General features: G+C 45.9%; 1 protein-coding gene across 2 annotated transcripts in view; it reads left to right on the forward strand.

Annotated features, from left to right (window-relative positions):
* The window catches only part of LOC143774988 (uncharacterized), a 65388-nt gene extending 38834 nt beyond the window's left edge, over nt 1-26554 (forward strand). The window contains exons 1-4 of one of the 2 annotated variants that reach the window (XM_077262803.1): nt 9475-9656; nt 16704-18127; nt 20329-20412; nt 23652-26554. In XM_077262803.1, coding sequence (XP_077118918.1) covers nt 9611-9656; nt 16704-18127; nt 20329-20412; nt 23652-23657 — 1560 coding nt within the window. In that variant the 5' untranslated portion in view covers nt 9475-9610 and the 3' untranslated portion in view covers nt 23658-26554. Of the gene's footprint in view, nt 1-9474; nt 9657-16703; nt 18128-20328; nt 20413-23651 lie in introns of those variants that run through there. The other variant, XM_077262802.1, reaches the window with a different exon arrangement.
* The last annotated feature ends 224 nt before the right edge of the window (nt 26555-26778 follow it).

The following is a 26778-nucleotide window of genomic DNA, read 5'->3' on the forward strand; positions in this document are numbered from 1 at the left end:
GATGCAGTCAGCATTTTGAAGGGTGCATTGCACATGGGTTGTCATGGCCTAACAGTGGCCCCCTGGTTTACCGTCTTACATGCACCTTTCAGGCCCTAACCGGATGCCCATGCTTTATGCCGGTAGACATAACACAGAATTATTCCAGTGTACTAGAGATTAAGCTCATAGAAGTTTTCCAAGAGTGGAAATACTAAAGAATAAAAAAAAATTTTTTTAAATTTATAAAAATATTACAAGAAACCATCCACCATAAACATGTTTTTTTTAATGTATGGAAAAAGAAGCTACACATGTTATTGCTGCATCTGTAATGACCCAAACAATGGTTTGATAATACTTGAAGACAGCACCCACAGAAGAACAGAACAGAGGAGTGATGGCCGACAGAATGTGCAGGCGCGGTATTTCCGTACACTCACATGATGTGAAAGGGAAAGTATGAAAAATGGGGAGGAGAAAACCTGTAGCGTAAGTCCCATAGCCTGGAAGAGCGAAGGCCACATCCAGGAGGCGTACAGGCATGACTAATTACTCTGTCGCCTCATTGGGGGACACAGGACCATGGGTGTTTATGCTGCTGTCCACTAGGAGGCGACACTATGCACAATCTGAAAAAGATCAACTGTGGCTCCTCCTGTGCAGCATACACCCCTGGACGGCATCAGCCTTCTCCAGTTTTTGCTTAGTGTCGCATAGGAGGCACACCTAAAAGATTTTTACTCCGTTTTTTCCGACGGGATTACAGATGAAGAAAAGAGGGTCTCCTGTGAGACTCCCGGCATGGCTCCTTCCTCGGCCCCCTATTATGGGGTGCCCAGTTGAAGTAGAGATGGCTATTCCCCATGTTGCTCCTTCCCCAGTCCCTCTGGTGCTGGTTCTAAGTCGAGACCCCCCCTCCTTCCCCAATTCCTTTTGGTTTCTGGGTTGAGGTCGAGGCGAGGATAAAGGCCCCTGAAGGTGACAACAGCACCCTCCCTATCCCCCTCTGGGGGTATTAGGTTGAGACACCTCAGGTAGGGCCTATACAGGCAGCATTCTACAGCTCCCAGCAATGGGCCAGCACACTGCGCCTGCATCCAGGGACCCCAGCCCAGCTGCGGGCTCCTGTTGGGGCCGGGGGGAGTGCAGGCAGGCATGGCACATACAGACACAGGGCTCCCTGCACCCCTGTCTCTGCGGCAGCACCAGCTCTATACTGCCTCAGGGAGACCCCTACCGGGCTCCCCCTTCCACTTATAGCCCCACCGCCATCCTGCCTTTAAATCCGGAGGGGTCCAGTTCACATCCGACCCCCTCCCGGACTTTCGCGCCGGCCTGGAGCCCTTCTGGGCCTCAGGCATCTAATTTAGGCCCCGACTTTGGCCTAGCTAAAGCTGCCGCCTCCTCTCCGCCCCCCGGCCCGCCCCCCGGATGACAAATATGACACTACAGTGTCATAAAGGGGGTGGATCGAGACAGAAAGGGCGCGTTTTTACACAGCCTTGCCCCCTTTTTCCCAGGGTGGATTGATTTAAATCACGCCGATTTAAATCATGATTTAAATCACGATTTAAATCAAAAGATTTTTTTCTATTTAAATCGGATCGATTTAAATCATGATTTTAATCATGATTTAAATCACTGATTTAAATCAAAAGGTTTTTTTTAATATAAATCACGATTAAAATGAGAAGTGAGAGCAGTGCGCATGTGCGCCCATAGTTACACGGACGAAACTAGGGGCAACGATCTAACGCCAGGGTGAGGGGGGGACCCCAAAGTAAGTAAAAATCTTTTTTGTTTTACTATATGGCAATAGGTAGGTGTTTAAAAGCAGCATGTCTTAATTGTATAAACTATTAATAGCCTCCACATTTTGTTCATACTGCCCCTTTAATTCCACACTTCTAGCTTGGTTTCACTTTTGGTTTAGTTTCTTTTTCCATTCAGTTGACATGCCCAAACTTGTTGGATAGTCAGCATCCTACAGAAACCTCTGGAAGAGCATGGCATTGTGAATGTTACACATATACAGCCTTTATTCTACTGAGTTAAACAACTCAGCTTTATCTCATGATGGAAGAACCTTTGGATGGTAAAATATTTTCCTCAAAAAGCAGTTTATTGAAAAAAATCCGATTTAAATCAAAAAAATCCGATTTTTTTGATTTTTTTTAAAAAACATTGATTTTTATCCACCCTGCTTTTTCCAGCACTCCGCCCCTTTCTCCTCCTTTCCTCTCTGTTTGAGCAGCCATTTTCGGCTGCAGAATAACCCTGCATCTCCCGGTCTGCAGGACCAGGACCAGGCAGCCAGTCTCCGGGGGGCACAGGACTGTGGATCTTCGGCGCTGGACCTAGGGGCACACTGGTGGGGTAAGATCACAGCTGGGTTTTTTACTCAGCTGTGAATCCATATTACCTATAAGGCTCCCCTGTAGGTTCTCTACCCCTGTAAGGTCCATCTGCTGGCAGCACTTCTGCACTCTGTGCACTATGCCGGGCTCAAGGTGCAAGAGAACCAGGCAGAACTGCTATTATGCATTCTGCACAGCCTGCGGGACCGCTCTCCCCAGTAGTAGCACGTACCCGCATTGTCAGAACTGTATACAAACTAATGTGTCAGAGCCCCAAGAAGCCCCTGCCAATGCCTCGGTGTCTAATGCCACGCTGGAATGGGCTACTCAGATATCGCAATCTATGACGCAGTCTATAGATAACCTAACCTCCACATTGCTTCAGGCTCTGCAGGGTCATGCCCCGGCTATGACCGTTACCCAGCAAAGGGAGAGCTTGACTCAGGAACAAGATGACCCTGGCACATCCACGTCTAGGTCAGGACGCAAGCGGACCCATAGATCAAGTCCATCTGCGTCATCCCATAGCACACGGTCATCCCCCTCTAGGGAGAGACACCGTAGCTCCAGGTCATCTAGACCGTCCCATTCCAAGGACAGACAATGCAGATCTCCGCAATCCCCGACCAGAGAAGGCCTCCTCCCCAGCCCACTCAGCAGGGGACGCCTCAGTGATACACAGGATTCGGAAGGCATCTGTGACTCTGACTCAGACAGAGACACGGAGGGGTCCCTGATCCCAATCATTCCTAGCAATACAGCGCTAGTTGAGGGCATAATTTCATCCATCCATCTGGTGCTGGACATTTCTGATCCGCCACCAGAGGCCCCAGAACATAAGATTTCCTTTGAAGGACCTCTGAAGCCGCCTAAGGTTTTCTCTAACCACCCAGAGTTTAAGGCGATCCTTAAAAAGCAGCTCTCACAGCCTGCCCCGTTCAATTTTCGAGGCAGCAGGGGTATCCCTGGCTCCCGCGTTCACCTCAGTTTGGGCTGCCAAGGCCATTCTGGCCTGGGCAAAGAATTTACAAATGCATATCAAGAGAAAGAAAATGAGGGCACTCACCAATCTTCACGATATTAATCCTTTATTGCAACACGATCCATTTAAAACACATGGCCGGGGGAGAGAGGGAGCCGAAGCTCGTGCGAGCAGGGGAGAGGCCGAGACGACAGCTGTTTCGCGCTGTGCTTTGCGCTTTTACAGGTCAGTTTGTGCACAGGCGAAACAGCGGAAATGTAATGCCGGCCATGACACCACCCTCCGCTGTAACCCCTCCCACAAACCATACAATACACACATATATTAAAAAGCACATTTTAAAACCAATGCTTAAACTTAGGCTAATACCCAACACTTTTACCAAGGCTGACAATTCAAAATTATTCCAAGAATCACATTTCATCTTACAGAATATTAAGGGTTAAACCCTACCCAATAATAACAGCAAATAATACAGCACCGAATATATAACCACCGCCAAGATGCTTTCATTACTGTCCCATATCAAAAACAAAAATAAATAGAGGACAATTTAAAGGAAAATCGACAGATCCACCCGGTCATTGAAGCCTAGTGGCCCCAATGCGTCACTGCGTAAAATCCATCTTGTCTCACATCTAAGGAGCAAGTTGTCCAAAACACCCCCCTGTGTTGGCAGGCCGACTTTTTCGATCCCGGCAAAGGTCCCCGGGTCAAAGGACCCCTGCATCACCGCCGTGCTTCTCCCTCACATGTGTAATTAACCGCGGAACTCCTTTCCCTGACGCAACAGACTTACAATGCTCGCGGAACCGAACAAACAATGGCCTAATCGTCTTCCCTACATAGTAGTATCTGCAGGGGCAAAAGATCACGTAAACTACGTGATCTGTCCTGCACGTGATGAAATCCTTAACCATGTGTTTTATTGCACCTATATGCAGAGTCCGATCGGTCACATGCTGTTTGCACCACGGGCAGTTTTTTACAAGCTCTCCAAGCATCCGCTCCTGAGCTGTCGGACCAAGCGGTTCAAATAGCAGTTGTAGCAGACTACATGCTCCATGCAGCTCTGGATTCAGCAAGGGGAGTAGCGGGGATAGCATCACGATTCGGCGTATCCTCTGGCTGCAGGAATGGAAAGCGGACGCAGCCTCAAAGAAGTCCCTAACGCACCTCCCCTACCTCAGTGGGAGACTTTTCGGTGAACAGTTGGACACTATGATATCCAACGCCACCGGGGGTAAGAGTACTTCTCTTCCCCAACTGAAACCTAAACGCACTTACAAGAAGCGTAACCAAACTCGATTCCGATCCTTTCGGAATTCCTCCGGCTGGTCCGTCTCGCGTCCAGCACAAAATCGTAACCGTTCCCCACGCAGGGACAACTCACGATCGACGCAAAGGTCGGACAAGACCTGGCAGTCAAAAGCAGGCCAGCCTAAGCCCAGAGGAGGAAAATCTCAGACTTTCTCCTCATCATGACTCACGGACTCCGGAAGACACCACACCAGTAGGCGGCCGACTTTTGCTCTTTCATCAAGTCTGGCTGCCTATTACAGAAGACAGGTGGGTCAGGGAACTAGTGTCTTCCGGATACAAAATAGACTTCACCTCCAACCCACCGGACCGATTCTTCCTCTGTCCCCCCAAAACCGCCAGCCAAGGTTCGTGCCTACTACCAAGCGGTCTCCTCGCTTTTTCAAGCAGGAGTCATAGTACCCAGGACCACTACCAATTCGTGGCTCTCCCTTTCGGACTCGCCACGGCTCCCAGAGTGTTCACCAAGGTCATGGCAGCCACCATGGACGTCCTGCACTCCAGAGGCATAGTAGTCGTTCCATACCTGGACGATCTACTCATCAAGGCTCCCACCTTCAAGGACTGCGAGCTCAGCGTCTCAATCACAACCGATACTCTGTCGCATGGGCTGGTTAATCAACCTACAAAAGTCATCACCAACCCCGAGTCAGTCCCTGACCTTCCTGGGAATGTTATTCAACAACTCCAGGGGTCTAGTGCTCCTTCCCAAGGACAAGGCACTGGCTCTCCGACTAGCAGTTCGCACCCTCCTCCGCAAACCCCCTTGATCTCTCCGGTTTGCCATGAGAGTCCTCGGCAAGATGGCAGCAGCAATAGAAGCTGTCCCATTTGCCCAGTTTCACCTCAGACCTCTCCAACTAGCCATTCTCAAGTCCTGGGACAGGAATCCCTTTTCTCTCAACAGGGAGTTCCAGCTAACGTCGTCAACCAGGAAGTCCCTGCACTGATGGCTCAAGCCAACCTCGCTAGCAAAGGGGAAATCCTTTCTCACACGTCAATGGAAGGTTCTGACCACCGACGCGAGCCTGACGGGTTGGGGTGTGGTGCACCTACACCACAGGGCACAGGGCAAGTGGTCCCCAGTGGAAGCGACCATGCCCATCAACATCCTGGAAATTCGTGCCATCCACCTGGCATTGAGGGCCTTCCATCACTTACTGGCAGCCTCTCACATCAGAATACAGTCGTACAATGCCACGGCTGTGGCATATGTGAATCACCAAGGGGGGACCCGCAGTACCCAGGCGATGCGAGAAGTGTCACACATCCTCCGCTGGGTGGAGGACACAGGGTCGGTTCTTTCGGCGGTCCACATTCCGGGTGTGGACAACTGGGAAGCAGACTTCCTCAGCCGACAAGGAATAGACTTGGGAGAGTGGTCTCTCCATCCCGAAATTTTTCAACAGATCTGTCTCCGCTGGGGGACCCCGGATGTGGACCTAATGGCATCCCACTTCAATGCCAAGGTCTCCAACTTCTTGGCCAGAACACACGATCCGCGGTCGCTCGGAGCAGATGCTCTGGTTCAGGACTGGACCCAGTTCCAGCTTCTGCATATTTTTCCACCTCTCCCCCTGATATCCAGAGTGGTGAGGAAGATCAAACAAGAGGGAGTTCCAACCATCCTAATTGCACCGGACTGGCTCAGACGCACATGGTACGCCGACATCGTACAACTCACAGCAGACGCCCCTGGCGTCTCCCCGACCGCCACGATCTTCTATCACAAGGCCTGTTCTACCACCAGAACTCAGGGGCTCTCAATTTGACGGCGTGGCCCTTGAGACCTGGGTTCTAACCCAGGCAGGGCTCTCGACGGACGTCATTGGAACCATGATCAGAGCACGGAAACCAGCGTCTGCCAAGATTTATTACCGTACCTGGAAAGCTTTCTTTACCTGGTGCGAATCTCGTGGCCAGATCCCACTCCCTTATTCCCTACCCAAAGTACTTGGTTTTCTCCAATCGGGTCTGGAGGCCAGGCTGTCATTGGGCTCGCTTAAGAGCCAGGTGTCAGCCCTCTCAGTGCTTTTTCAAAGGCGCATTGCTACCAAGCCGCAAGTAAGGACTTTCCTTCAGGGGGTTTCCTGATTGGTTCCCCCCTACAGACGACCACTAGAAACGTGGGACCTCAACCTGGTCCTGACAGCATTGCAGGAACCACCCTTCGAACCCCTTAAGGAGGTCCCGCTCCGCCTTCTTTCCCAGAAGGTGGTTTTCCTGGTGGCAATCACCTCGCTACGCAGGGTGTCTGAACTGACAGCACTCTCCTGCAGACGGCCCTTCCTGGCTTTTCACCAGGACAAGGTAGTTCTTCGTACGGTCCCATCCTTCCTTCCGAAGGTTGTGTCCGACTTCCACCTCAGTGAGGAAATTTCACTACCATCCCTTTGTCCGGTTCCGGTTCATAGAGTGGAGAAGGCTCTGCATACGCTTGACCTTGTCAGGGCATTGCGTATATACGTGTCTAGGACTGCGTCCTTCCGGAGGTCTGATTCTCTTTTCCTCCTTCCGGAAGGCGGCCACAAGGGTCTGCCAGCTTCCAAAGCTACCCTTGCCAGGTGGATCAAATCCACCATACAAGAGGCCTACCGCCTTAAGTATTCTCCTCTTCCAGCCGGTATTACGGCACACTCTACACAGGCGGTAGGGGCCTCCTGGGCCATTCGGCACCAGGCTTCGGCACAACAAGTGTGTAAGGCGGCCACTTGGACTAGCTTACACACGTTTACTAAACACTACAGGGTTCATACCCAGTCCTCAGCGGACGCGAGCCTGGGTAGATGTGTCCTGCAGGCGGCGGTGCCCTAAGTATAGGGGCCTGTCTGCACAATATTCGTCCATTGCTTCCCACCCAGGGACTGCTTTAGGACGTCCCATGGTCCTGTGTCCCCCAATGAGGCGACAGAGTAAAGGAGATTTTTGTGTACTCACCGTAAAATCTCTTTCTCTTAGCCTCTAATTGGGGGACACCGCTCCCACCCTGTTGCCCTTTCCGGGCCTTTGTAACTGTTGAGTTCTCATATTGTTTTCTTGAGCTCGTACATAGTTGCCTTCTTACAGGCATAATTATGTTATTCATGTTACGTTCCTCCTACTGCTTTTGCACAAAACTGGAGAAGGCTGATGCCGTCCAGGGGTGTATGCTGCACAGGAGGAGCCACAGTTGATCTTTTTCAGATTGTGCATAGTGTCGCCTCCTAGTGGACAGCAGCATAACACCCATGGTCCTGTGTCCCCCAATTAGAGGCTAAGAGAAAGAGATTTTACGGTGAGTACACACGAATCTCCTTTTCACCTGTATACAACCTGTGTGCCCAAATAGCTCAGTGATAGGTTTAAGGTGTAAGCTGGCCTGGATGTTAAGGGGTAAATTCAAACTACCAGGTTTGTGTATGTTTCCGTGAACCAGTTTTCAAGGTGTGCACTGCTGACTGTAGTTATAGGTCTTCTCCTCCCTTCTAAATTTTTAATTAGCCAAATAATGAGGTAGCTGACAACAGTATGGATGCGGCTGAGACTCTGACCACCAAGGGCACATGATTCTATTTCATAGTCGTGCTGCCATTGATTTGTCTCGGGTGAGCAGAGTGTTCTGCCAAACCATAGAGACCGACCTACAGACATCTGAACATAAGAGGTGCTGATCGACCATACTGCAAGGCGATCAGTAATAGGATCGCTCGGCCCCCAGACAATCGTCCTGAGTTTACTTTACACAGGAAGATGCACTCAGACAGACTGTTAACAAGCTGTGCAATGGAGACACAAAGAAATAAATTTGTCGCTTAAAAGGGGTTGTCCAGGCTTGTAGTTTGTCTGCAGTGACTCTGTGTCTGCAAACTTGTGAATCCTCACAGCAGGGTCTGCACACTGCCAGATGTATGCGGTTTGCTTATTTCTGGCCACATTGCGACTACACAGATCTGGCCTCATTTCCATTGTATTAAGGCTACGTTCACATTTGCGGCCAGCGCCGCAGCGGCGCCGCATGCGTCATGCGCCCCTATATTTAACATGGGGGCGCATGGACATGCGGCGCACTTGCGTTTTGCGCCGCATGCGTCGCTGCGGCGCCCGCGTCGGGGCGCAGAGGACGCAGCAAGTTGCATTTTTGCTGCGTCCAAATTCAATGAAAAAAACGACGCATGCGGCGCAAAACGCAGCGTTGTGCATGCGTTTTGCTGCGTTTTTGTTTGCGTTGTGCGCTGCGGCGCCGACGCTGCGGCGCACAACGCAAATGTGAACGTAGCCTAAGCGAGGTCAGGTATGTCTAACTGGCATGTGATGCAAATTGCTTGCTTGCTGTCATACACCCGCCCCCCACCAACAATGGAGAATTCTAACAGCGTGCACACTGTGAGGATTCATAAGCCTGCAGTGACATAAAGTGACGGCAGACTTGAACTACAAGCCTGAACAACCCCTTTAAAGAAAATCTGTCAGCAAAAAAAGTGTATACTTGCAGTGATATTGGTGACCTGCAGATAGATACTGTGTCACATGCAACTAAAAGGGGGAAAATATATTATTCCTGCTGCCGTACACTTCTAGTCACTGGGGCGCTGATGGTCTGGTTGGATTGTTTAGAAGATCAACTTAAATACTAAATAATACCACCATACCCTGACCAGATATTGCCACCATAGTGCGACTAAATAATACCACCATACTCTAACCAGATATTAGCACAGTAGTGTGAGTGAATGATACCTCTGTCATGACAGTACCACCATATTGTAACTAAGTGATGCCACCATATCCTGACCAGATATTACCACCATAATTGTATTCAGTATGAAAAAGAAGCGGTTTTAACGGGTGGCAGGAGATGAACCACGAATGACCGATGATCAGGAAAAATAATTACTTACTGGTAATTTGATTTTCCAGATCCATGACAGCACCGTTACATGAGAGATGGCTCCCGCCCCCAGGAACAGGAAACCTGCAGCGGAGATAAAAGATGGGGGCGGCACCTCTCTCCTCAGTTTGTTTACTGAGTATGCAAGGTAACTGCTTTGTTAGTTCGGGTTTATGTACATATTTAATGCAAATATTATCCCCATCAGTCATTATTATTATTTTTATTTTATTTTATTTTTTTGTTGAGTTCCTATACTTTTTTTTTTTTTTTTTTTTGTGAATCAGTGCGGTGCTGTCATTTATCTGGAAAATCAAATTACCGGTAAGTAATTATCATTTTTTCCCTTCCCCATGACAGCCTCGTTACATGAGAGGAAGAAATAGAAAAAGACTCCTAGGGTAGGACAATAGCAGATAAAACTTTTCTCCCAAAAGCAAGACTTGAAAACCCCAGGTCTAGCCTATAGTGTCGGAAGAAAGTAGAGGGTGAAGACCATACCGCAGCATTGCAAATTTGTTCTACCGATGCCTTTGCCCTTTCCGCCCAGAATGTGGCGATAGCTCTTGTAGAGTGGGCCGTTACACTCAGAGGATGGGCTTGCCCCGAAGAGGAGTAGGAAAGTGAGAGCCATACGGAGCCACCGTGCCATAGTAGATTTTGTGGCCTTTTTTCCCGTTTGCCCCCTGGAATGAGACAAAAAGGGCTGTTGCCATGGTTTTGATACTTCTAGATACTGAAGAAGGCAACGTCTGACATCAAGGCAATGAAAGGTTTCTTCTCCCTGGGATTTTGGGTTGGCACAAAACGAGGGCAAAATTATCTCCTGGTCCCTGTGGAATTTTGAATTTACCTTTGGTAAGAAGGCCGGGTCAGTTTTAATTATTACTCTGTCATTCAAAAAGGTAGTATATAGGGGGTCTACAGAGATAGCTTAGAGCTCACTAATACGTCAGGCTGACATAAGGGCAACCAGGAGAACAGTTTTTAAGGTTAGCGCTTTTACTGATATGGAAGTAAGAGGCTCAAAGTGAGGTGAGGTTAAGGCCTTCAGCACTAAATTTAGTTCCCAGGGAGCTACCTTTGGCCGAGGTTTAAATGGTCTGGCCTTGAAGGAGGCTCGGACCTATACAGCCAGGGGTGATCAGCCAATTTTTGGTCAAACAAGGTGCTAAGCGCCGAAACTTGCACCTTTAGGGTGCTGGTAGACAATCCTCTTTCCAACCCTTTCTGGAGGAACTCTAGGACCTCGGTTATTGGGACTTTTTGGGTGGTATTTGACAGGTGGCGTCCTGAAAACTCTAGAAATGTTTCCCATTCTTTCTGATATTTATCCGTTGTAATTATTTTCCTGCTAGATAGCAGAGTAGCAACTAAAGCATCTGAGAATCCCTTTGCTAGCAGAAGTCCCCTCTCAAGTTCCAGGCAGTGAGATGTAGGCTGTGCACTTGAGGATGTGGTACTGGACCCTGGGTAGGAGATTTGGAACATCTGGAAGGATCCATGGGTCTCAGATGGACATACGTCTGAACCAGGTGAACCATGCCTTCTTCGGCCAGAAGGTTGCGACCAGAATTATTCGCGTCCCATCCTCTCAGATTTTTTTCAGGACTGTTGGGATTAGCGGAATCGGGGGAAACGCGTAGGCAAGTTGGAATTTCCATTGGTGCAACAGCGCATCCACTCCTTCTGGGTTTTCCCTTGGGTTTAGGGAATAGAACCTCTTTACCTTCCAGTTTTGTTTTGTGGTAAAGCGATCCACTTGTGGAGTACCCCAGATGGTGCAGATTTCTCCAAAAATTTCCTGATTTAAGGACCACTCGCCCTGGTGCATTACGTGCCTGCTTAAGAAGTCTACAACATGGTTGTCCGTCCCCTTTTAGGTGTGTGCTTGTCAAGGATAAGAGGTGGTTTTCTGCCGAAGAAAACAGTCTTTTGGCCTCTTCCAACAGAGACCTCGATCTTGTTCCCCCTTGTCGATTTTATGTATGAGACTGCTGGGCTATTGTCAGACAATACTACTAAGTGCCTTCCTTTGATGTTTTCTTCTGTTTGAAGAATTGCGTGCCTTACCGCCGTTAGTTCTTTCAGGTTGGAGGATGCTGCCCCCTTTTGAGCATCCCATAGGCCTTGTAGAATTTGATCTGTTAAATGCGCCCCCCAGCCTAATGGGCTCGCATCCGTGGTTAGTACCAATGGATTTTGGACCGACCATGGCACCCCTTTTTTTTTAAATTTTCGGATTTTAGCCACCAATTTAAAGAGTCCCGAACTTATGGCCATAGAACGATTTTCCAATTTAGATTGTAGGGGCTTTTTGCCTGTTCGGCCAGGATCTACCACTGTAACTCCCTTGAATGCATTTGTGCCCATTGAACTGCCGGAATTGTTGCCATTAACATCCCTAGAAGGGACATGGCCTCCCTTACCGAGATGGACCGGGCCGTCTGTGTTTGTTCTATCTTTTGTTTTATGACTTCGATTTTCCTGTCTGGAAGGACACAAACTTGTTTGATCGAGTTTAGCTGAATCCCATGGAATTCTTGTATCTGGACTGGAAACATTCTTGAATTTTTTTTTTTTAACTTATTATCCATCCCAGCTTGGACAGCAGGTCCCGTACTTGTGACTGCCTTTACACAGTCTCCCTGGTTGTCTGCTATAAGGAGAAAATCTTCTAGATAGGGTACTAGTATGATATTTTCCTTCCTCACAAAGGATGCTATCTCGGAAATTATCGGCGTAAAGATTCGAGGGGCCACTGATACCCCGAAGGGGAGACACTGGTACTGTAAATGAGTGGGAATTTGATCCTGCTCTACTGCCAACCTCAAATATTGTTGATGTTCTACGCAAATTGGAACATGGTAGTAAGTATCTGTGAGATCTATCACTGCCATGTAACAGCCCAGATATAGTAGTTTTACCATTGTTTTTAATGTTTCCATTTAGAATTTTTCTACTCGGATGTATTGGTTCAGTGATTTTAAATTGAAAAGAGTTCTTAGTGAACCATCCGGTTTTGGTGTGCGGAACAGGGTGCTGTAAAACCCTTTTCCTATCTTTTGTGCTGGTACTTTTACGAAGACTTCTTTTGTCATAAGGAGATGAACTTCCCTTTCTAATATTACTTGGTTTCTTTTGGCCATATGGGTGATTTTTACCCATTGAGGGGGGGGGGGGGGGGTGATGAAGTTTAACTGTAGGCCTTCAAATAATAGACTGATTATCCATTGTGAGGTTTGTAATTTTTCCTACAGATGAACAAAGAACCGAAGTCTCCCCCCCCCCCCCCCCCCCCACCCGGAACTCGGCGTCATTGTTGTTTGGGGTCTGGTTTTTGAGGGGGCTTATTGAAGAGGAATCCTCTCTCTCTTCTCTCGTTCCAGGACTTTCCTCGCATAGACTTGTCCCCTGGCCGGCCCCGGCCTGCTTTCCCTGATGCCCCGAAAGGATTGTCGAGTATCACTCCAACAGCGTCTCGAGAAGGGGGGAGGAGGGAAGTGGTTTTTCTTATCCGTCGCTTACTCTAGAATTTCGTCTAATGCTTTTCCAAACAAATATTGCCCTTCGCAAGGGACTGTGCACAGTTTAACTTTTGACTGAAAGTCAGCAGTCCCAATTTTTTAACCATAGTGCTCTTCTGCCAGAGTAGGAGAGGGCACATGCACAGGCAGCAAAACGTACCGAGTTAATGGCGGCATCCGCTAGGAAACACGCCGCATTTTGTAATGAGGGTATTACTTCCAAGAGTCTATCTCTTGGACACTTGTCTCTTATTTGCTCGCTCAGTTCTTCTAACCATTTAACCATGGCCCGAGCAGTGCAAGTGGCGGCTACCCCCGGTTTAAATGTTTATGTTGATGCTTCCCATGCCGATTTTAGGAAGGCATCCGCCTTTTTGTCAAGAGGATCTTTTAAAGCTCCCATGTCCTCGAAAGGAAGCGCTATGCCTCTGGAGGTACTCTCAATTGCGGCGTCCAGTTTGGGTGCTTTTTCCCATTTCTCGCAGATTTCTTCGTCAAACGGATATTTACGCTTAAGGGCCTGAGGGACTGACATTTTTTTATTTGGCTTTTTCCATTCTCTTTTAATTATGTTTAATACATTATCATGGAAAGGAAAAACTCTTCGTTTTTTTTTCCCTCCAGATTGCTAAACAGAGTCCTGGATTGATTTTTGTTCATTTGGTGTTTCAACCCCCAGGGGGTAGATCTGACTAGCTTAAGCAGCTTCCCCATGTCTTCAGACAGTACATACGGGCGACCACACTCTTCATCTGAAGAGTCTAAAAGTCTGAGTCATCACCGGGTGGTAATTCCCCCAGTTCACCGTCAGATTCCATCTCAGGGTACCGTCACACAGTGGCATTTTCATCGCTACGACGGCACGATTCGTGACGTTGCAGCGTCGTATGATTATCGCTCCAGCGTCGTAGACTGCGGTCACACGTTGCAATGCAAGGCGCTGGAGCGATAATTTAATGACGTATTTGCGATGTAGAAGCCGTTGGTTACTGTGCGCACATCGTATACAACCTGTGTCACACGATGCAATCATGCCGCCACAGCGGGACACTAGACGACGAAAGAAAGTTTCAAACTATCTGCTACGACGTACGATTCTCAGCGGGGTTCCGGATCGCAGTAGCGTGTCAGACACAGCGATATCGTAAATGCATCGCTGGAGCGTCACGAATCGTGCCGTCGTAGCGATGAAAATGCCACTGTGTGACGGTACCCTCAGAGATTTGGGCAGGCGTGGGAGGTGGATTTTCAGAGCTATGTAAACCATGCTGTTTCATTTGCTCTTTTACTGTGATTTTAACTTCATCCCTAACAATAGCCTTTATGTTTTGGAGTAAGGATGATGACTCCTCGGCCACAAATTTATCTATACATGATCGGCAAATCCGCTTCTTATATGTTTTAGGGATAGGTTTATCACAGAGTGCACACTCTTTATTTTTCTGTTTGGCCGTAGCGTTCTTTCCCTGCATAATATGACACAGAAAGACACTATTACTTACGTGTTTTTTGCCTTACAAAGGCACTTGCCCACCAAAACCTCAGTACCATGGCAGCCTGTGGGTTGCTTTCCACTGGAACTGGCGATTCCACGGTCGGGTCTGCCAGAGAGGCTATTGCCACCGTTGCTTCTGCTCTGCCTCTTTAACTAATATAGGGTGAGAGCGGTGTGAGCGTCTCTGAACTCTCTCCCCTCCGGGAGTGTCAGCACAATGCTCCAACCGTTAAACCGGAAGTCGTCCCATTCACTTAGCGCCAGCTTTGTGATGGACACGCCTCTTACCCCGGCCCAGCCTCCAGCTAGGAGCGGTCGCCGGGGAGTCCGACGGCGGGGAGGACACACCGCAAAGCAGCTTCCGGATCGGTGAGTGGCGCGCACCCTGCTGCCCTTGTCGCAGACCATGGTCGACAGAGGGGGATCCCTCTGGTACAGAGCCGCAGGAACATGAAACCAAACTAAGGAGAGAGGTGCCGCCCCCATCTTTTATCTCCACTGCAGGTTTCCTGTTCCTGGGGGCGGGAGCCATCTCTCATGTAACGGTGCTGTCATGGGGAAGGGAAAAAATAAGGTTCCTTTTAAAGGGTATCTCCGGGGCTTCTCAAAAAATGTATCTAAACACTAACAGGCAGGTAATTGCAGGCAGGTAATTGCAGCTTACCTGCCTGTTGTGCACGGCGCCGTTCTTCCCAGGCACATAGCGGTCACATACGCTCCTGTCGGGGATTCCGCTGCCTCTGCTGACTCGATGGGCTTCTACTTCCGTTGACATTATGATAGACTGCCAGCTTCCCCAGTTAGGCAGCGGGGATCCGGCTATCAATCAGAATGAGCTCGGAAGTCCCATCCTGTCTACAGAGTGGACAGGAAAAGAAGTTGTAGACGTGACATCAGCTAAGACTTCTGAATCCGCGGCAGGAGCGGTCTGTGATCGCTCTGTGTTGGGGAAGAACGGTGCCGTGCACAACAGGCAGATAAGCTGCAATTACCTGCCGGTTAGTGCTTTAGATATATTTTTTGTGTTTCCTAACGTCCCAGATATCCCCTTTAACATTGCATTTTGCAGTTAATAGCAAAATTAACTATTTAATTTTATTAATAGTTAATAGCTTTATAGTGGTTAGTGGTCAGCGGACAGGTAATACTCATGGTGTTGCATAAAATGAACATTTGAAAACTATCAGCCACTAAATAAATGTCAAGATTCTCCATTCACTAACCTCTGGAAACAATTAGGGATACACACACAATATATGTTCAAGTATAGTTAGATGCAGATTTCTGGCATCCCTTTGATGTTTCAACAGATTATCACCAGAATGTGACTGAATACTACCGCCATATAGTGACCAGATACTATCACCGTAGTGTGACTAAATGATACTTCTATACTACAAGCAGAGTAATATCGCTATACCTTGAACTGACCGTGGTTTGACTGAATTATACTGCCATGTTATGACCAATTATTACCATTATACTTTATTTGAATAATACTGCTACAGCCATGTCCAGATATTACCGCTATACTGTGATTCAACAGTACCACCATGTAATGATCAGATATTACCCTTATACTGTGTTTGATCAGTACCGCCATACCATGACCTGATAATACTAACCTACTATGAATGAGTAATGTTGCTACATAAGATCTTTCAATCCTTGTCGTCTGTCACTTTGGCCATCTTTTCCATTTGGCTCACACCGGTATTAAGTGGATTTTTTTTTTTCCTGAAGTGTTTTCTGCCAAGACATGGCCACATTTCAGCCACAGATACCCCCGACGTTCCTGCCACAGTCACCTATGCCCTATTTGCTTGCTCATGTCTCCCGCAGGCGCACTCAGGCAGCTTGTACACTTGGACTGGATACATGTAAAACATAGGCTTTAATGAGGCTTTACTGACATGACACTAGCAACAAGCAGCGAAAAAGGAGAAATTAACCAAACAATCGATTACTATGGAATTTGTCAAATTTCCCACTACATTTTGAAGGGAAACTAGATCACAAAATATTATAGTTGTCACCATGGGGGCTTGACAGGTCTTTAATTTTTTTATGTTCTGTCGATAGAGGAGATTAATTTGTTTATAATGTTGTGGATATGTTACTGAACAGTGTCTTAAGTATTCATATATATACTTTTTTTTTTATTATTAATCAGCCGCACCTGTAGAAGAGTCAGGTAAAAATGGAGTGGTGAGCATGCCAGACCCTCAGAAGGATGACAAGCTGAAACCAGGGAATCCTTTGCAGAAAGAGCAAAACAACGCTATACCTAAGAGCCAGCCTGAAACGGAGCCGAAAGTTGTGGACAAAGGGCAAGAACATGCAGAGTCTGGTCCAGAGAAGACTCATAATGGGCCACAACCTGAAAAAGGACAGGCCCAGCAAGGGGGAAAGACTGAAGAGAAAGAATCCAAGAAAGAGGAACCAGTTGGAGAGGAAAATGCATTACAGAAGGAGGTAGAATCTGAAGACGTTAAGGCCAGTAAGACACAGGACGTGGCTAGTGAGGTGATACACTCTGAAGACAATAAGGCCAATAACGCTGATGAGGCGCTGCAGTCTGAAGACACTATTGCCAAAAAGGCACAAGGGAAGGATGATAAGGGAGCTCAGGGTCAAGACATTAATGCCGAAAAGGCACAAGGGAAGGATGGTGAGGGAGCTCGGGGTCAAGACATTAATGCCGAAAAGGCACAAGGGAAGGATGGTGTGGGAGCTCTGGGTCAAGACATTAATGCCGAAAAGGCACAAGGGAAGGATGGTGTGGGAGCTCTGGGTCAAGACATTAATGCCGAAAAGGCACAAGGGAAGGATGGTGTGGGAGCTCTGGGTCAAGACATTAATGCCGAAAAGGCACAAGGGAAGAATGGTGAGGGAGCTCGGGGTCAAGACATTAATGCCGAAAAGGGACAAGGGAAGGATGGTGAGGGAGCTCGGGGTCAAGACATTAATGCTGAAAAGGGACAAGGGAAGGATGGTGAGGGAGCTCGGGGTCAAGACATTAATGCTGAAAAGGGACAAGGGAAGGATGGTGAGGGAGCTCGGGGTCAAGACATTAATGCTGAAAAGGGACAAGGGAAGGATGGTGAGGGAGCTCGGGGTCAAGACATTAATGCTGAAAAGGGACAAGGGAAGGATGGTGAGGGAGCTCGGGGTCAAGACATTAATGCCGAAAAGGCACAAAAGGTTCAAGAAAAGACTGGTAACGGGGTGCAGACTGACGAAGATAAGGACAATGAGAAAAATAAGTCTTCAGATAAGCAAATAGATAATCAGCAGGAAGAGCCTGATGCGGAGGTCTATGATGAAAAAGGGAATAAAGATATTGAAGATTCAGAGGGACTAGATATGCAAATAAATAATGTGGATGAGAATGAGGATTCGGAAACTATTGGGGATACTGATGGTGAAAATGTTGAGGTTAATGAAAAAATATTAATCCAACCAGAAAAAAATCGATCTCATAAGGAAAACATTGGTCTTCAAGAGGAGTCAGAAAGCAGCCATTTCTTTGCCTATCTGGTTACGTCAGCCATCCTTGTTGCAGTCCTGTACGTAGCTTATCACAACAAACGCAAGGTATATCATGTAATCTGATATTTTTTTATGATATAATTGCTACTTTAAAGGGTACATATCATTTTGAGAAAAATACAAATATGACAGATAAATTAATAAGACTTTTCCCAAATACCTATCATCATTTACAGACAGTTTTGTCTTTTGCGATCTTTATTAACTCTTTATTGGGAAGACTATAAACAAAACAGCAATTCTGCCACTTATTTATTTATTTTTTTCATTTTCACCTTTTGTGCTGCACAAATAAAGTTGTGTGGGTCAGCACTTATCTGCAATGCCAAATGCTGATGGTTTTATGTATTTTTCTTGATTGATTTTGTACACTTTTTGTTTTTGCACCATATTCTGAGAGCCATAAGTTTCAGTTTCCCATCAGGGAAGTTATACAAGGGCTTATTACCAATGAAAACTGTACCAAAAAATATTTTGTGGTACATGTGACATTTTGATTTTTTTCATTAAACTCTTTGGAAACAACTGAACGACCTAAACATCAATTCTATATTTTGTTTATTTTGCCTTCCATCCACCGTTCAGTATATTTGTCATGTTATTTTTTTATTCTGAGTTGACACAATCACGACAATACGAAACTTGTATGTTTATACATCTCTTAGCTAATTCTGCAGAATACATTTATTTTATTTATTTTTTGTTGCCATATTGTGATACTTATAACCTTATTTTTACATAGGTGGAGTTGGATTAGTGTTTTTGTGATACAAGTTGTACTTTTTTGCTGGTACCAATTTTGTCTACATACAGCTTTATTTTATTTTGACTTTTTTTTTTTTTTTTTGAGTATACATGAACAAAAAGCATTGTATATTTTTTTTTATGGTCCATCATGCAGTATAAGAGATGTCCAAAAGGGTTGTTTCCTTTCAAATTAAATTCATCCTTCTCAGCATTTTTCTGTTTAAAAAACTAGACTATGCTCGTGCTTGCCTTCACCGTGTTCACAGGCGAGTCTCTGCTGATGCTTGGTGAACTCAACAGCTTTGAGCCGGGAACTCCAGTGTAGGCGGAACATTCCTCTCCGAGCCACTGAGTTCACTGATTAGCGTTTGACATAACATCAGTGCAGCAGCCCCTTTAGCAGGGATCCTGAACTTTATACAGAATATTATTATTGATCAGTCATGCAATATATAGCCTAGCTGAACCAGGAGGACATAGCTGCTTCTAAAGGCTTATTCTTTTAGAGGAGGATTCCGTTCTAAGTGGTTACTAGGGTTGAGCGACCTTGACTTTTTTAGGGTCGAGTCATGTTTCGCGAAACCCGACTGTTGGAAAAGTCGAGTCGGGCGAAATCGGCCGATTACTGCGCAAAGTCGAGGATCGGCCGGAACACGAAACCCTATGCACGTCAATGGTTTTTTTTGTTTGTTTTTTTCTCTCTCTCTCCCTCTCTCTCTCTCTCTCCCCCTCTCTCTCTCTCTCCCCTCCGTCCCAGCACAGAGAGTTTCGTTTTACACATTCCAAATCGCTACTGCGCACAAGCGATAAAATGATGATAGGCGTGCACGCCCTAACCCCTATGTCATCACTCTGCCCACGCTCCTTCATTAGCTGAAAAAATGGCGCTCAACACGTCATACGAAACGCGACTTTGGCGCCAAGATCGCGTACCGCATGGCCGACCCCACACAGGGGTCGGGTTTCATGAGACGCCGACTTTACCAAAAGTCGGCGACTTATGAAAATGAACGATCCGTTTCGCTCAACCCTAGTGGTTACTCTACAAGTTCAGGACATAGCTGTGTTAATCTGTAAGAGCTATATATAGCTATTTTGAAAAGGTTATACAACAGCAGGAGATGACTGCATCTGAAAGTTAATTTGGTAGGAGGACACAGCTGTTTCTAAATGTTTTTCAGCTAGAGAAGAATTATAGTTGCTTGCATACAGGGCCACTCTACATTGAGCCGAAGGCTGTATCAAATCTTACAGAAATCAATTTCACTTTACTTTTTATAGAACATGATTCAGTATGACGTAAGACCGCAGCACAGATCTCTTGCGTTTCCATGCTGCATACTTACTCTTTTGCCCTGACAGTGGTATTTTTTCCAGCTCAGAGTCAGGAAGTCTCACAAAAGGCTGTGTCACATTTAGTACTAAAATATTTTACTAAGTCTAATCTGTTTTTTATTCCATGACCGAGTAACTTCAAGCTTGGTTTCTGTCATTCTTAGATTATCGCTTTTGCACTTGAAGGAAGGCGCGCAAGAGGCGGTAGGCGGCCAAATTCAGGGGAGTACCAGAGATTGGAGCATAAGGTGAGAGAGATGTGAATATGTAGTGTAACAAATAAATAATTCTTTAAGGGATTTTCTCCGAATCCGCATTAATTACCTATCCACAGAATAGATTATAAGTGTCTGATCCCTGGAACCTTATGATCATCAGAACAATGGCCAGTGTTTCCTGATGGAATAAAGCAACAACATCTGTGTTCAACTACTGCTTCATTCAAAGTTTATGAAACTGATGGAGATAGCCGTGTACAGTGTGATTGGTGGAGAGTCCTACTGGTGGCACCTTTAATTATCAGACACTTATCAATGAACTTGTATATAGTCGGTATGTTTCAGTTCTGGGAACACTCCTTACAGAGTAGCCATCGTCTTTTCCATATATCAGTAGTACACATAAGATATGTTACAAAATTTATCATTTTTATCAGAAAAAATTGCTATGTTCTCCTACTAGACTGATTTTTCACTTTGTAAACTCTGTACTCAGTGAAGACACATTTTCCCATTACTGAGATAGGAGAGAACAGTTAGTGCTCGTAAACTTCTATGGAGAACTGTAACTATTTTGTCTGATTGTCCACCTCCAGTAGGCATAAACTCCTGAAAATGATGCAAGACAGAGCAGACATTCCCCCAGTCGTCATCATTCTAGCCTATGGTCTCATTTTCGCATATGCCCGAATCGCTTTTTGCTAGGGTTGGACATAAGGACAAACGGGACCAACGAACAGGTGTCAAGACGCAGTGTGAAAGCACCCTTACACCCAGTCAGAGGGTTTTCATACAGCCAAACCAGGTCTTGTGCTTTGCACTGACAAGGGGCAACATCCTGAATCACATGTTTGCAAATTGATTTCCTCACAAGTCATGTGGCAAAGGCTCATTAAAAGATCAATATTAACCCCTTTCTGACCTCAGACGTACTATCCCGTCCGAGGTCAGAAGCCCCGCTTTGATGCGGGCTCCGGCGGTGAGCCCGCATCAAAGCCGGGACATGTCAGCTGTTTTGAACAGCTGACATGTGCCCGTAATAGGCGCGGGCAGAATCGCAATCTGCCCGCGCCTATTAACTAGTTAAAAGCCGCTGTCAAACGCAGACAGCGGCATTTAATTACCGCTTCCGGCCGGGCGGCCGGAAATGAGCGCATCGCCGACCCCCGTCACATAATCGGAGTTCGGCGATGCTTCTCCATTGTAACCATAGAGGTCCTTGAGACCTCTATGGTTACTGATCCCCGGCAGCTGTGAGCGCCACCCTGTGGTCGGTGCTCACAGCACACCTGATTTTCTGCTACATAGCAGCGAACATCAGATCGCTGCTATGTAGCAGAGGCGATCAAGTTGTGCCAGTTTCTAGCCTCCTATGGAGGCTATTGAAGCATGGCAAAAGTTAAAAAAAAATGTGAAAAAAAATATATATATAAGTTTAAATCACCCCCGTTTCGCCCCATTCAAAATAAATCGATTAAAAAAAAAATCAAATCTACACATTTGGTATCGCCACGTTCAGAATCGCCCGATCTATCAATAAAAAAAAAAGCATTAACCTGATCGCTAAACAGCGTAGCGAGAAAAAAATTTGAAACGCCAGAATTACTTTTTTTATGTCGCCGCGACATTGCATTAAAATGTAATAACGGGCGATCAAAAGAACGTATCTGCACCAAAATGGTATAATTAAAAACGCCAGCTCAGCACGCAAAAAATAAGCCCTCAACCGACCCCAGATCATGAAAAATGGAAACGCTACGGATAGCGGAAAATGGCGCAATTTTATTTTTTTTAGCAAAGTTTGGAATTTTTTTTCACCACTTAGATAAAAAATAACCTAGTCATGTTTGGTGTCTATGAACTCGTAATGACCTGGAGAATCATAATAACAGGTCAGTTTTAGCATTTAGTGAACCTAGCAGAAAAGCCAAACAAAAAACCAGTGTGGGACTGCACTTTTTTTGCAATTTCACCACACTTGGAATTTTTTTCCCGTTTTCTAGTACACGACATGGTAAAACCAATGATGTCGTTCAAAACTACAACTCGTCCCGCAAAAAATAAGCCCTCACATGGCCTTATTGACGGAAAAATAAAAAAGTTATGGCTCTGGGAAGGAGGGGAGCGAAAAACGAACACCGAAAAACGGAAAATCCCATGGTCATGAAGGGGTTAATGACTTTTAGGATTGCTATTTCCGATAGCTGGCACAAGAGTTCAAGTTCTCTTCCCTCTTTTTTCCTCTCTAAAGAGACAATTTACCTATTAAATTTCGAAGAGGAGCACTGTATGGCCTGTAGGTCTTCTTACCCTGGCATCTCAGGGATGGCACTCTCCACAAGGAGAGATGTTATTTCTTAGACTCCAGTCAGAGGACTCTCACTTGGCCAAATCAGACCTCCTGCTTTGCACTGAGGAAGGGCAGCACCCCCAAACACGCGTCCACAAATTGAGATTCTTGTTTGGTTTTTATCCCAAGTCATATGGCAAGGCTCAATAAAGGATTGATATTTAGGATTGCTATTTCCGATAGCTGACACCAGAGTTCTAGTCCTCTTCCTTCCTCTCTGGAGAGTATATTTGCATTAAAATGAAAGTAATTCCAGAAAACTCAAACCTTCAATCGTGTTGATTGGTTGTTCTCTATACTACAATACTTTGGTATTGCAATGTATAGTGAAAATGATGGCCAGCCTGTGACAGAAGACTGCGATGTGGGCCGTCAGCAGGCCTCTGACTGCCGTGACAACCCGTCAGCCCCTTATAACTAGGTCTGCCAAATCATAAAAAGATCACAGTCCCTGAGAAGTGGGGATGAAAAGCCTAAAAATAAATGTGCTTGGATGAAATTAAACCAATTTTTAATGGTCTTGGCATCACGGGTGGCTGCAGCAGGAAAGAATCGTAATCCAGAAAATGGTGCAAAAGGCTGCGCCATAGAACTGAGTTTATATATTTATGTCTGCGAATCCAACAGGCCCTATGCAAAGTTCCCCTGCCATAAGAGGTGCAAAGCAGAAAAGGTATTGTCCACTATAGAAAACTTGTTCTGACTCTTTACGTGGGGCCATGACTCCACCTCATGACTTCCTTCGGAGTAAAGCAGTTCTGCAGCTTCACCCGTAGAGGGACCTGTATGCACTGTTCATTGACCATAGCAGGAAGCACCGGGCTCCTTTTTAGCCACGTGGCACATTGTGAATATATTGTATTACATCAGAAGACCAAATACATGAAGCCTTATAACCTTTATACGTTTTGTTTTTCAGATTTGACCCATCTGCTGCCTTCAGTACAATATGTCCTCCCGGATCTTGCCATGCAGAATTGTCACAGATAACACTCCACTTATGTATGCCAGTGATTATAGCACACAGTGCCACCCTAGATTTATCGTTTACCCACCTGTGTACTTCTAGACCCGTCTTTTGGAGAGAAGCGGTCACTATCTGTGGTAGATCCCTCTTGAGCTATATTTGCACATTCACAAAACTCTCACTTGATCCGTCTGAATGATTTTCAGAATCCGAGTAAATGATGTATGGGGGAAATATAATGTTCCAACCTTTGCCTGGCACTAGAATTAATATTGTATTTAAGGTATGAGAGTGTAAGAATATGTTCTACAAAGATTAATGGAATTACACCCAAATACCAGGACCCAATACACATCAGAAGATCAGCAGACTTTAATCTGATGTGTATGAGGGCCTCCTGACACTTTCCCCAAATTGTGATGAAGGATCGGGCAGCTAATGTAATCTCTCGATCCTTTTGTTCTCAGGGAAGATAAAGCGCTGCCAGGAGAATGTGGCAGTGGCTTACTCCCTTCTCCCCAATGAGAACACGAGTGACCGACCATACCGAACAGTCATGCTTATGATGGGGTTGGGAGAGACAGCTGCAAGAAAAATACAAATTTTCTGTCATGTGGTTACACTTCCTATTTACCTGTGGCCATAATTATATCCATCCATTGGGTGGCATCTGTTGTAGACACCATCAGAGTGCTGTCTCTAACCTTGTGTACACAGCATTCAGACTTGTGCCCGTACGTATTACTGTACTAAAGGGCAGATTTCCCAGCTGTAATGATGGTTATCACCCTGCTTTTCCGGCACAGTTATGGCCAAGCAATGGCCACCTACAATTTTAAACAGGCTGAGAGAAGAGGGCATCTCAAGGACTTGTACTTGATCTTTGCAGGAAATGTTTTACATGTCTTATAGCGAGAAACTGTGCTTTATTATATAACCGTTTTCGAAAGATATCCGCAGTGAAATCATGCTGTGGAATTGAAATCCGCATCAATGTTCCATTTCTGCTGCAGATTTTTCCCATAGCATGTGGATCAGTTTTTGGCAAGTTCTTGGGGCCTCACACACAATAGATAGTTATGGGCCTAGTGACCCCTCTGGAGAACAAAACGATTGACCACTGATGGTCGGCAGCCCAGATCCTTCTCTCCCCAAACATCATCTGTTAGGGGTGAGTCAATAGTACCTCATATTCGTTAGATTGTTTTCCGATATCGTAAGATTCCACGACTTTGGTCTAATGGGCATGGGTGCTTCAATCCACAATGCTGCTTCTGTGCCCTGCGTCAGAATTCCTCTACGTATCCGATCCAGGTGGGTGCGTAGTATTAGCCCCAGATGGCCCTGTGTGGTGCATTTCCTGGTGGGTGCAGACTTTACACCCCTTTTTTTTTTTTTTTTTTTTTGAGGTGCAATGTTCCCTCTAGTAGTCGTTCACCCCAGGTACTTTTATATTGGTTACTGTCCCATTGTTTATATGGCGGGTTGGAGATAGTCACTATGTAGGTAAAATTATGAACAACTCAAGCCATTACTGACCTTTGTTGACCTTGGTGCTTGACCTGCCTCACTGAGCACCATGGCAAATGTGGTAATTCGGTAGCCTGACTCTTCAGGCCGGTTTCACACATCTGACCTTCAGTGGCCGAGCACAGACAGGAATGTCCCGACCAGGGATGTGTCTCCTGACTGAACTCGATGGCCTCATAGGTATTACACAAGGCTGGTGAGTTTGGGTCAGTAGACCCACAGACTTTCAGGGCATCGTGAATGTCGGACGTATGGAACAGACCTGATAGGAACAGAATTTAGAATTGTTTTGCACTATGTAAAAAGATTGAATTCAGTATATAACTGTTCATTATGTGGTAGATTAATGTGTCATAAAATGGCGGCTTTCATTACAATAGATTATTTTGTATATTAATAAGTGGTTTTAGTTGAGTTTAGAGAATTATATGACCATAATCTGTATGGAAATGCACGTATGAGGCAATTTGTGGAACGGGAGACCAGCTGCTTGAGGTTTTTACTGTGGTTTTGTGGCAAACTCTTGTTAGTAAAGGGTTCGAGCAGAAGACCCTTCTCTGTGAAGTCTCTGTGCCCTGATAGGGAATATAAAATTAGGTTTTTACTGCGGCGATATTCCCTGTTGTTGGCTAAACCATTTTATTCTCTTCAGTGTGACAATTTACAGCTAAAAAAAAAAAAAGTAAAACAATCTATTATCGTTCACCTCAACGGTTTTAGAAAATGTCAGAACTGAAAAATATGGGAGTCACAGCCCCTCCATAAATATTACAGTAAAGTGAAAGGATTTGTCGCTCATCTCATATGTATGATGGTGGGTGAGGGTCACTGAAGACGCCACTTGTGCACAATCGTCAGGCATTGCACACGTCCTGTTCTATTAGGTATGACCACGGCACACTCCTTGGCCGGTACGAGACGCCATCAGTACGAGCGATTTTCAGTATAACGAGATGATCAGCTCTTGTTTAATGCCCCTTGTAAACGGGCCGATGTGCAAAATGTTTACGCAGTTTTCCAATCCTGGTACTGTTGGTGTTATGGTCGGCAGCACATTTGCTATTTAGACAGGAGATGTGCTGCCGAAAACAATGCTTCTTAGGTCCTCAGAAAAGATGCTATCGGGGAGCCAATGATCGCTTGCTCGTTAGTCAGCTCACCGCCCGTGGGCCCATGATCGGGAAAGAACTTGTTGCTTTTTCAGTCACTTTTCAGTCCCTGTCTTTGTATATTTAAAGATTGTATGTCCTTCGATTTAAAGTATAAAGCGCAGACAGAATAATGTGATTTACAGAGCTAACTTAATTGGACAAATGCAATAATATATACGGTGTGTGTGTGTATATATATATATATATATATATAATTTTTTTTTTATAAAAATCTTCCTTGACCATAGTCATAGGGAATAGATCCTCACATGTACTTGTCATTAACGGGGTTGTCTCACCCTCTGCAGAAGCGCACCGCTTATTGGGCTTCCTGCTTGCACTTCTGCATCATTGATAGTTCGGACCAGTGGCATCCGTCATTCTGGTGGTCTGGACTG

The sequence above is a fragment of the Ranitomeya variabilis genome, chromosome 5 (genome assembly GCF_051348905.1).
Source record: "Ranitomeya variabilis isolate aRanVar5 chromosome 5, aRanVar5.hap1, whole genome shotgun sequence".
In the NCBI taxonomy this organism is placed as follows: Eukaryota; Metazoa; Chordata; class Amphibia; order Anura; family Dendrobatidae; genus Ranitomeya; species Ranitomeya variabilis.